Below are 12,672 nucleotides of genomic sequence, written 5' to 3'. Positions count from 1 at the left end.
TACTTAGTTTAAAAGCTAAGAAATGATTACAAATACAGCTGTCCTCGACCAGAGACAGGGCATTCTCCGCTCTGTCTCCAACCTGGTGTAACTCTCTGCTGACTAACAACTATGCCTTGTGGGATTTGTTACAGTTTTGCAGGGCTTGTAAGGCAGAGGTATTCCACCAGGCGTTTGGTAGAGGCCAGTGATGGTTCCATCTTGGCACTCCCATTACACAACTGTACTGCAAAGCACCATCTTTTAGGCTCATTTCTGCTTTTAGTCTAATTGATGTTTTATATGACACGTTGTGCACCGCCCTGAACCTGGCTTTGCCAGGGAGAGTGGCTGAAAAATAGAAATAAATAAATAAATGTTACCTTTGCATGAGCAGGTCCTCGTTCGTTCAGAAGTTTATACAGAGGCTGAATTCTATTGAAACGGGCTAACTCATTTACCAGACACATTGGTGTTTTCTCTTTGGGGTTTACCATGTTATCTTGGAAAGGAACTGTAAATAAATAATTGACAAGCCAATTCAGAAGTAACATATATAGAAAAAAATAAAAAATATATAGCTTAACTAGAATATCTCAGACACCCTATTGTATACTGAACTCCATCTGGATTATTATTTTCTATAATAACAGAAATGTGTACATTTTTAACATAAGTTTTTAGAAAATCTGAAAATAAGAAAGTTGATTAAAACATTCTAATTTGAATTAACCACACTTCTGAAATTTAAAACCTGTTCTGTTCTTGGCCTTTAACATTTAAAGAGCAAACTTTAACGTTTACAGTTTCCCTGTTTCTTTCTTTTCTCCTGTCTATACATTCTAAATCTCTGTTGCTTAAACCCAGGAATGCTTGCGAGTCTTCAGGTTTGCTAACAGTATATTTTCTCTGCACATTCTCTCTCTTTTTTCTGTCCATTCTCTTCATATTCAACACCAAAAACTTTCAGTGTAGTTTTACTTTTGGAGGCCAATGTTTCAATGTACAGCACTAGGAACTACATTTTATTTACAGGACTTCAAAAGAAGTACCACTTGTTGCCAAAAAGACTTAGACATTATGTTCTATAAAGAAATGCAGCTGGATCACTTCCAGCTGTCTTAAATGTTTCTACACAAATACTGATTCAGCTGTTTTGTATAAATTGCCCATTTTGTGCTTATTACAAACACTCTAAAGTTGATTACACAAATTAAAAAAAATAGCTTAAAACCAATCACCCACTCACCAGGTGAGCTGGTACAATCCACCAAACCAGCTGTAGAATTATTACAGTCTACAGCCAACTCTGGAACAGATCCATTTACGGAGGACTGAAGACCAACTGAACTTGTTGCCATTACTGATGGGGCTGGTGTTGCTGGGGTAGTCAGGGCAGGTCCAGAGTGATTTGTTACAGTCTGTGTTTTGACTTGTGCCATTATTATTTTTTTACTGAAGAAGAAAACAACAATAAATATATAAGAGCAGTGCTGCTGTTTGCCTATCCCTCCATTCCCAAGGGAAACTGCAAATATGGCCTGCAACCCAACACCAGCGTTAAAAAAAAAAAAAGGTCTATTAACCAGTCTCTTGGTATCCAAACAAACTTTAAAGAACATAGCACAGCGATGGACAAACTTGCTTAATGCAAGACCACATAGAATAAATGTCAGATGTTCAAGAGCCACAAGACATGAACATCAGATGTTCAAGAGCAGGCAGGCAGGAAGGAAGGAAGTAGGGAAGGAAGGAAGGTAGGTAAATAAATGGAGGGGAGGGTGGAGGGAGGGAGAGGAGGAAATAAAGCAACTGACTTTAAAAGCATTCTCCAAGCTGCCAGCTGGCTTGGCTCGGAGAAGTGCTTTAAAGAAAGAAATGCCTTCTCCAAACCAGCCAGTGGGGTGGGGCAGGCTTCAAGAGCCACACAATATGTGTGAAAGAGTCACATGTGGCTCCTGAGCCGCAGTTCAACAACCCCTGATATAGCAGAATACAGAAAGATTTAGGCAATATAGGTGCCTGATAATGAGAACAATTATAATGTACCTAAATTACTTCTACACGCTTAAGTTCTATTGACCTTTCCATCAGCTCAGAATAAATTCTCAGTGATGCTTTGTATTTAGCAATGGTAATAAAACATATGAGACTGGATCCAGCTAGTTCTTCCATTGGTGAAAAAAGAAGGGGTTCCCTAACAACACCAAAAAGACTGTGTTTCGGATCATGAGACCTGCTTTGACAAAAGCCTGTAAAACAGATGCAGTAATAATGGCTGAGTTTAAAAAGTTGACTGAGACCTTCTCAGTAGCTGCTTCCTATCTTTAGTACTCCCATCCTACAGAGATTTGACAAAGCCTGAACCTCAGCATATTTCAGAAACAAGGAACTGCTTTTCTGCATTCAAATAAACTTATCAAAGATATGCAGGAAGTATTTTAATGGCAAATTTCCTTGGTAATATATGTATAAGTGATACATTATTTTAAATTTGTCCTTTAATTCACATGACAAATTAGAAAGCCAAATAAATAATGTCATTCCTGATATTTATAAATTGTGTAGCGTTTATTATTTGAACTTCCACGTTCCTATTTAATATTCTATATATATTTTATATATATATATATATATATATATATACACACATACATATATTTAAAAACAAGAAAAATTGAGAGGAAACATATATAAACAATAAAAAGAAAAAAGAAAAGAAAAGAAAATAGAGCAGAGAAACGTATCTTTACAGTTTAACCAAACCCAAGAAATATTTTGGCGGCAAAGAACAATATAATCATTACCACAATCCAACTTATTCCTCTCTTTTCCTATACTGTATAAACTTAATTATATACCCTTACTCTTCAAATCAACATATCAAGTTATTTTTTTCTTTAGCATACATAAAGTCAAGGGGCTTCCAACTAGCAATAAAAGTAAATAATCTCTTTTCTTTGACTGAATAAGTAAATTTAGCCATTTCTATTAATCCCAACATCTTCAACCACCATTCTTCTACTGCAAGTATTTTCATAGTTTTCCAGCTCTCTGCATAGAGTAACCTTGCTGCTATAATCACATATTTTTAAAAGTTCTGTGACTGTTTTCCAGATGTTTGTCCATCAGTCCCAACAAAAAAGTTTCCAGTTTCATTAGTATATTCATTCTTAAAATTTTCTGTATCTATAAATGTATTTGTATCCAGTATGTTTTGGCTTTATCACAAGTCCACCACAGATGATAAAATGTTCCTTCCTGCTGCTCACATTTCAAACATTTATTTGAAGTGTTTTTATATATTCTAGTCAGCTTATCTGACTAGAACAAAACAACAAAACATCATCTTATATTTTTTTTCTTTTAGAGTAACATTTAATGTAAACTTGAGTCCTTTCAACCATAATCTTGCTCACTGTTCCATTAGTATATCATGTTCAAAATTCTAGCCCATTTTATCATACAGTCTTTCACCTGTTCTTCTTCTGTTTCATATTTCAACAATTTATACATTTTAGCAATGCAAATGAACTTCCATGTTACAATCATTCTAACAGCACTGTTAATTGAAAAATGTCTAATAATCCTGATGACATTCCTTCTCATAACATCCCTGTTACTTCTTATAAATTGTGAAGAACATCACTGTTACTCCTACTACACAAATAGAGATCCCGACTGCCTGTTTTCATTGGAAGTCTCTCAAATTATTCAACCAATTTGCAACAACCAGTATCAGTTAAAACCTCATGGCACATAGGAAATGCTTAAAGTGATTGAGCTCTGCAATAAAGATGAGCCACTCCTTGTGATCTGGGTTTTACTGACTAAGAGTTTATAAAGCCTGCAGAGGTCAGACTGAGCCCAAGTCTTCAGTGGGTTATCTGTTAACTAAGCCAATGTCAGTAAAGGAAATTTGACATCTCTGCATGCTCTGACAGTTGCATTATAACAGGTAGAGAGAAGACAAGAGGTCAAGGAGTTCCTGGGATAACAAAGATAGAATACTCAGTTATCCCCGGCTGGTTTGTTCCCGGCCCTAAGGACATCTGTTTAGCCTTGACTAGGGCCAGGGCCTTCTCTGCCCTGGCCTCAGCCTGGTGGAACATGCTCCCACTGGAGGTTAGAGCCTGCCAGATTTATTACTGTTTCAAAGGGCTTATAAGATGGAGCTGTTCCACCAGGCCTTCAATTGAGGCAGCGGGCATCCAAATTAAACCAAATTGGCCTCCTTTGATGTAGTGTGCGAAAGGTGTTGAAATATCTTGACAGCCCAGTCATCTTATGATATTAGTTGACTTATTAACTAGCTGGATAAAATTAACAGGATAACATTTAAGTTATTTGAGGAGCTCAAATAAAAATTAGTTACATAGACTAAAACATTGACCTCCTTATTTTGGAAATGGGATGGATGCAAAGTTTTTAAGTATTTGGCCAGGATCAAAACACCCATAAAACTCTTGGTTCATGCTCTCAATAGGACTTTAAACATTGTTTGCAATATATCATGGGGTTTAAAGAAAGGTTAAAAATGTTGGTAATACACTTCCTCAGCCATGTTTAAAACATGATTTGTTCAAAGTGAGGTGGAAGAGTTGCTTATTTTGTATGCTACACATTATTTGTGAAAGAAGGAACAGAGAGAAATTCTGAGTTTTACAGAACAAAATCATATGCAGTTATTCCACTGCATATTTTATATGTAGTTATTACACTAGAGTAATTTTGCACTAGGGAGCCCCATGGTGCAGAGTGTTAAAGCTGCAGTACTGCAGTCTGAGTTCTCTGCTCACGACCTGAGTTTGATCCCATTGGAAGCTGGGTTCAGGTAGCCAGCTCAAGGTTGACCCATCCTTCCAAGGTCAGTAAAATGAGTACCCAGCTTGCTGGGGGAAAAGATAACTTGGGAAGGCAATGGCAAACCACCTCATAAAAAGTCTGCTGTGAAAACGTCATGATGCAATGTCACCCCAGGGTCGGAAACGACTGGCGCTTGAACAGGGGAGTGATTACCTTTACCTTTAAAAAAAAAAAAATTTACACTGGACTGCACTATATATCACGTTAGTTATTAACTAGCTAAATATTTCATTGATGAACTGGTGGGAGACAACTGTGAAGGTGAGAGGAAATTTTAATGGATTATGATGTAGGTTATAAAGAAGAACTGAGTAAAGCACTTTTAATGACTCAGCACACTGGAACATTACTCCCCTTTTGGGTTTTTAATGTCTAAACACTGCTAGAACTCTTACTCTGAAAGACTTTCCCTCAATTAAAATGGAATTACCTATCAAGTTTGGATCATTGGCATTTCAGGCTCACTTTGCAAATACATTTATTCAAACATTCAGTTCAAATTTACTTCTGTTAGCATAAAACAGTATGTCTATTAGGGATGTCCTTGACAACTATGACAGTGAAATCGCTCACCTCGAGCCAGACTTCCTGGAGTGTGAAGTCAAATGGGCCTTAGAAAGCATTACTAACAACAAAGCAAGCGGAGATGACGGTATCCCAGTTGAGCTATTCAAAGTCCTAAAAGATGATGCTGTTAAAGTGATGCACACATTATGTCAACAAATTTGGAAAATGCAACAGTGGCCACAGGATTGGAAAAGGTCAGTTTATATTCCAATCCCAAAGAAGGGTAATGCCAAAGAATGTTCAAACTATCGCACCATTGCACTCATTTTACATGCCAGCACGGTCATGTTAAAGATCCTACAAGCTAGGCTTCAGTAGTATGTAGATCGGGAACTACCAGAAGTTCAAGCTGGGTTTCGGAGAGGTAGAGGAACTAGAGATAAAATTGCCAACATTCAATGGATTATGGAGAAAGTACGGGAGTATCAGAAAAACATCTATTTCTGCTTCATTGACTATGCTAAAGCCTTTGATTGTGTGGATCACAACAAACTGTGGCAAGTCCTTAAAGAGATGGGAGTACCAGACCAGAAACCTGTATAAGGGTCAAGAAGCAACTGTCAGAACGGGATATGGAACAACTGGTTGGTTTAGAATAGAAAAAGGAGTTCGACAAGGATGTATATTGTCACCCTGCTTATTTAATTTATATGCAGAGTACATCATGCGGAATGCTGGCCTGGATGAAGCAGAAGCCAGAATTAAGATTGCCAGGAAAAACATCAACAACCTCAGATATGCAGATGACACCACTCTAATGGCAGAAAGTGAGGAGGACCTAAAGAACCTCTTGTTGAGGGTGAAAGAGGAGAGCACAAAAGTAGGCTTGAAACTCAACATCAAAAAAAAAAAAACCCTAAGATCATGGCATCCAGCCCCATCATACCTTGGCAAATAGAAGGGGAAGACATAGAAGTAGTGAGACTTCACATTTCTGGGATCCAAGATCACTGCAGATGGTGACTGTAGCCATGAAATTAAAAGATGTTTGCTCCATGAAAGGACAGCTATGGCGAACCTGGGAAGTATAATAAAAAGTAGAGACATCACCCGGCCAATAAAAGTCCATATAGTCAAAGCGATGGTATTCCCAGTAGTAATGTTTGGCTGTGAGAGCTGGACCATAAGGAAGGCCAAACGCAGAAGAATAGATGCTTTTGAGATGTGGTGCTGGAGAAGAATCTTGAGAGTTCCTTGGACTGCAAGAAGATCTAATCAGTCAGTCCTAAGGGAAATCAACCAAGACTGTTCCCTGGAAGGTCAGATGCTGAAGCTAAAATACTTTGGCCACCAAATGAGAAAGGAGCACTCACTGGAGAAGATCCTGATGCTGGGAAAGACAGAAGGCAAAAGAAGGGGACGGCAAAAGATGAGATGGCTGGACAGCGTTACTGATGTAACAAACACGAATTTGAGCAGACTTCGGAGGATGGTGGAAGACAGGAGGACCTGGCATGACTTTGTCCATTTGCAAAGAGTCGGACTCAACTGTGCGACTGAACAACAACAATTAGGGATGGGCGTGGAGCAGAAAAATGGAGGTCCCACACACTTCCATGGACTTTGCAATTTAAGAACTAGTTTGTGGCTTGGGAAGTCCATGACAGGTGCAACCCAGAAGTGGTCTCAGAAGGTATTGAAATGCCTCGTGAGCCCACTTCTGGATTGCCTACCATGGCAGGGCAATGTCACTCACAGCACATCACAGCAGTGGAATGGCTTCAAAGGGTTCCCTGGGAGCCAACATGTCTGGCTCACAGACTGCCCCAACAGACCAAATGGACCACCTAAAAAAATTTGCAGTCCATGGGTGGTCCATCAAAACTGCAAATGCATGGAATGGGCAAACAGACTGTGAACCGGGCCCCAGTCCATCATGAAATTAGGGCACTGGGCTGGTCCATACCCACCCCTAACTCTACACATGTCCTTCAGCTCCCTGCAAAGATACAGCATTGTCCTATTATGGATTCCTATGCTTATAGCAGCAAATGATTGAAAGCAAGCTCACAGCATAAGCTTACTCCTATAGTGCAATCCTAATGGTTTACATGGGCTTAAAATGGAGTAACTCTGCATACGATTATTTATTTTTAATATAAAATTTTATTCTGCTCTCTCCGCAAACAGGTTCAGAGTGGATCACATCATAAATAAAGATACATTAATAGAATATAAGAACTTAAAACAATTAATAATACAGTCTAAACACAAATAATACTATGACCACAATGCACAAGTTTCCACATCAGCCACAAGGTCAATCCTGCGTAGTGTAGGTTACAGTAATCAAGCCTGGAAGTGACCATTGCATGGGTCACTGTAGCCAAGTCATGGGGAGAGAGATAGGGGGCCAGCTGCCTGATCTGCCAAAGGTAAGGATTTATTAAGGAAATGCTGTTTTCAGCAGCTTTGCACCTGCTACATGCAACTCTTTGCAGCTAAGGAAGACATCAGGCTAGGTACTCTTGAAATAAAAATTCTAGATTAGAGGATTTATAAATTCAGCATGGCAGTTATTTTCTTAAGTTGTTTCTTCTTCTTATGGTGCATTATTTCAAATAGTTGTCTACTCCTACAGCAACAATCAAATAATTCATTTCTTCACTGCCATGGAGCCAGTTCAATTTATTCCCTGCTGAGCTGACTCTAGATGGTACTGCCAAAGTAACCGCTGGTGTAAACTTCCGAGAATACCAATGTAAATACACTCCCACTGTCACCTTCCTTCTCTCTTTTTACAATGTGCTTTCACTATGTTCTGTGTGTTTAAAGTGAAGGTCTGTGGAATCATTCAATTTTAAAATTCTACAAAAAACCAAAAAAAGTCAAGGCATTAGAGGGGATGTATGGCTCAAATCACATAGTAAGTGCAACCTCAATATGAAACCCACTGTGTTACACTGGCCATATTTGTTAGCATGTTAAATACTTGCAGCCTAGTCCTACCCATGCTTACTCAGAAGTCCCGTTGATATACTTCGCTTAATAATATAAGCGCAATATGGAAGCCCTTAGTGCTTGGTAAAGATACAAGTTTTTCATAGAAAAAATATAAGTTTAAGAACCAGCTTTACAGTCACGCTATTTTGTTCTCAAATGCTGTGATAAGTTTTTTTTAAAAATGTCTAAAACAGCTAACTATAATAGTTTTCACCAGAAGACAATTACCGTATTTTTTGCACCATAAGACTCACTTTTCCCCCCAAAAAAAGTGGAGGGAAAAGTGTGTGCGTCTTAAGGAGCGAATACTGCAAAAAATTCACACAAATGCCTCTAAATTCACACAAACAGCTCTAAAAACTAGGTGCGTCTTATGCTCAGGTGCGTCTTATGGAGCGAAAAATACGGTAGTTTGATTACAGAATTTGGTCTGCTGTGACAGCTCTGTTCATCTTAACAAGGCCTTCTGAAGATGCTACCCTGCAAACTGATGAATACAGCAGCTACTGCATAGAATGTGAACAATGGAACTGCCTTCAAGGTCATTTATACAAATAGAACATCATTGGAACTTTTAATGTCAAATGTTTGTAACTGATTTTTCCTGTTATACATAGTTGGCTTTTAATTTCTGTAATCCACTTTATTTATTTATGTCATCAATACCAGACTTTTCTTCCCAGTGGGGACAGTTTACATCCTCCTCCTTTATTTTATCATCACAAGTCTGTGATCACTTGGGCTGAGAGTGTGTGACTAGCTCAGCTTCAACCAACAAGCTTACAATAACCAGACTAGGGATTCATACTTGGCTCACCCAGATCCTAGACTGACAGTAAGCAGTACACAACACTTGCTCACCATGAGTCTTCTGTGAGAAAGGTAAATAAAAATGAAGTAAATAAATGTACCAGTGCTTTTTTATGTAACTAATATTACAGCTGACTTCAAAATAGTGTATTATGCATGTGTTTTAATTTACAACTACAGTATCAAAACATTTTTTTTTCAATTCCAGATTCTAGGACTAAAAACATGGCAGCTCTTATCCAGAAGAATGAACTATTTACTGAATGCAGCCATGGAAATAACTGAACAGGTGCCATTTAACTGTTCATTTTATATTTGTTCCCAGTATATTATCCCTATTTTATCTAACTTTCCAGGCAGATCTGATAAATGATACACATATTCCTTGCAGATTTGATCATAATAAATGAGATTTTTAAAAATATAGCATAGTGTCCAGTAACATATACTTTACCATGTTTCTGGAAGCTGCTAGTTCAATGAGCTAATCCTAAGTACATTTATTCAGAAATAAGTAGCACTGTAATAAATTGACCTTTACTTATGTTCAATGTTCGTAACCTTCCCTTCTTCTGTCCACAAAAGGCACCCTGTGAGGTAATGAGGCTGAGAGAGCTCTGAGAGAGCTGTGACTGACCCAAGGTCACCCAGAGAAAACTGAGGAAGATCTTGATGGCTTGCTGTAGCAATTGATGTCTGTTCAGGAAGACAGCCCACTTCTGCAGGTATTCGACGGAGTGTGTGTGTGTGTGTGCATGCAGTGACATGACTCAGAGCTTTTGGCTATTAGTCTGTAGCTCTCAAACTAGGACCTGTAAAAAATCAGTTTCCCAGAACCAAGCTAGCTCAGATTTGTTTTTATTGTTCTGCAGTTTGGGGCTTTGTTTGTAAGCTGCTTTAGGTCTCTTCGGTAGTGGAGTGAGCAGTCTAAAAATGCTCGTATAAATAAATTTTTCCTTGTTTCACATTAGATGTTGATCACTAATTAAGCCAAAGGGAACAAAACAAAGCAAAGATTAGGTCATGTATAAAGAATCTGGTGTATTTAAGCAGAGCACTGCTCTTGCCTGACAAGAGATCCTGCTTTGTTTCTTGTACATCCCTTCTAGAGATAAAAACAGGAGTAACTTTCACCACTGGTAGTACTAGCATTACATCCTTATAGAGCCATATCATCTGCTTAGAGTTCCAACTCTCCACTGAAGTGGGGGCCTCTGAGGTTATTTTTAACATATTAAATGTTTAGTAAAAGCAAAATATATCTATCTGAAAACTGCTGGCATGCTGATTCCCCAGCAGAGAGAAAAAGAATAACTTTTACGTAATTTACTCTTAGGAGTGCAGCCATGTTGGTCTGAAGCAGCAGAACAAATTTTAAGTTCCATGGCACCTTTAAGACCAACAAAAGTTTATTAACGATATGAGCTTTTGTTTGCAGGCCCACTTCTTCAGATACATACTGAATTTACTTTTGTGTGTGTAGATAAGTACAACCTTTTAAATAAGGAAGTGAGTGCAGAATTCTGCACTCTTTAATACTTTATTCCAGGGCTTTTTTTGAGCAGGAATGCACAGGAACACAGTTCCAGCTGGCTTGGCATCAGGGAGTGTGCCTAATATGCAAATATCCCATTGGGCCTTTTTCTACAAAAAAGCCCGTGTAAAAGAATGGTGATATTGGGGTGTGTGGCCTAATATGCAAATGAGTTCCTGCTGGGCTTTTCCTACAACAAAAGTCCTGCTTTATTCTATTATTTGTGTAACAAAGTGTTTCTTCCCTCTCAACACTTGGAATTGCTAGCATTTACTACCTGGAATAATACCTCAACCTGAATGGATCAAGCTAAACAGATCATGGGTATTTTAGCAGCTATGAATGAAAACCACAAAATCCTCAGTCCAATTTTTATGTCAACCATGAACTCTTCAGGTTGACTTAGGCAAACCAGGTTTCTTGTCCACACATCTGCAGTACAGAGATAAGACTTGCTGGAAGGATTTCTGAGATAAGGCACTCAAATTCCAAGTGCTTTTAGATAATTATTTAAGACCTATATAATTATTTCAGCTGAAGGTAATAGTGCAACAAACCTTAAGCTGTATACAAAATCATATACAAAAAGGAATTATAGGAATGTAATGGACTATCTGACCAATCAAGGATTCCTTATTCCATTAATAAGCCTTCTGCCTAAATGAACATTGCCTGTAACCCACATGGTTACCTTCCCAAAGCTCAACTTTTATATAAGAAAACAGAGAACCAGGATTCACATACTCAGCACTTTGACCTAGGAACAAGCAGGTGGATGCATTCTTGGATCAGTACCCATTTTCACCATTGGGTTAAAAAAAAAAAAGTCCCCTCCAGGGATAACCACGAAGGAAAGCCACTGAACAAACTACCCGTTTTCTTTGAACACCGTAGCAATGTACTTTATTTCCTTAAGTACGGGAGAGGGGTGTATGGGGGAAGATAACTAGTTTTCCCTGGAGAACGTCACTTATGCCAAGCCACTCCAGTTCCACAAAACAAGGACCGCACTTCACTCCTTGCAGACCCTGCCGTTCTCCCTTTGCCAGGAGGCTTTGGGGGCGTGCATCCCGCAAGGTAGGGATCGACCTCACCTGTGTACCTGCTGCCCCTTGTCCTAAAGGCAGCCGACCTATATCGTAACCCACTCCCATCCCCCCTCGCGGCTTGGGCGGGGGGGGGGCGTTTCCTGAAACAGGCAGCTGGGAGAGAGAGACCGGGAGCAGCAAGTCGCTCGCCTTCGGCCGGGCCCGGACGGCGCTTCCATTCCCCCGTCAGTCCTCCCCTTCTACCGCCGGCAGATGCGGCCGGGACAGAGGAGGAAGGTGAGGGAGGGAGGCGGCGTCTGGCTCTGCCTGCTGGCAGCCCGGGCGGCGGCACCCGCATCTCCCACTTCTGCCCACCTTCCCCCTGGCGCCGCAGTGCTTGCGGCTCTTGGTCTCACCCATTCCCTCCTGGTGTCCCAGCGGGGCTCGTCCGGGCGCCCCCCACGGCCCCAGTTACCTGGTTCCCGGAGACACTTTGGTGACGCCTCCAACATCGGCAAACACTAAAGTGAACTGACCCCGCTGTGCCTCGGCGGCCGCCGGCCACAACCAACCACTTCACCACCCCCCGCTGGCCGGCCACGAATACAGGCCCGTAGTCGCCGCGGCCTGCTGCTTCGGCGCCGCCCCAGAGCCGAAGCCTAGGCCTCCCCGGCCCATCCTACTACGCGGCCGCCTCGCCAGAGGCCTCCCCGCACGGAACCCGCTCCATCACTCCCCCCCTCTTCTGCCAGCACAAATGGCCCAGTCCGCATCCCCTTCCCTTGCGCCTCCCGGCCGATGGAGAATACCCCACGCCCCCTAGCGGCAGCTCTGGGTGCAACGCAGTTGCTAGTTGCATAGCAAAGAGCTTAGCCGGAGTGGTTTGTGGCCTCTGATGCCATGATTTAGCGGGAGCCCGGGCCCACTGGACGCAGGTGTGGGCCG

At 40.6% G+C, this 12,672-nt stretch overlaps 1 protein-coding gene across 2 annotated transcripts in view; it reads right to left on the bottom strand.

The window, feature by feature from the left end:
* STAU2 (staufen double-stranded RNA binding protein 2) overlaps positions 1–12,469 on the bottom strand; it is a 228,102-nt gene extending 215,633 nt beyond the window's left edge. The window contains exons 1-3 of one of the 2 annotated variants that reach the window (XM_060243645.1): positions 12,203–12,469; positions 1,229–1,434; positions 363–493 (exon numbers count right to left, since the gene is read on the bottom strand). In XM_060243645.1, coding sequence (XP_060099628.1) covers positions 363–493; positions 1,229–1,421 — 324 coding nt within the window. In that variant the 5' untranslated portion in view covers positions 1,422–1,434; positions 12,203–12,469. The remainder of the gene's footprint in view (positions 1–362; positions 494–1,228; positions 1,435–12,202) is intronic. The other variant, XM_060243644.1, reaches the window with a different exon arrangement.
* Between the last annotated feature and the right edge of the window lie 203 nt (positions 12,470–12,672).

This window comes from Heteronotia binoei, chromosome 7 (genome assembly GCF_032191835.1).
Source record: "Heteronotia binoei isolate CCM8104 ecotype False Entrance Well chromosome 7, APGP_CSIRO_Hbin_v1, whole genome shotgun sequence".
NCBI classification, from domain to species: domain Eukaryota; kingdom Metazoa; phylum Chordata; class Lepidosauria; order Squamata; family Gekkonidae; genus Heteronotia; species Heteronotia binoei.
Note: the sequence above shows the minus strand (reverse complement) of the source record. Positions and strands in the feature narration are given on the sequence as shown.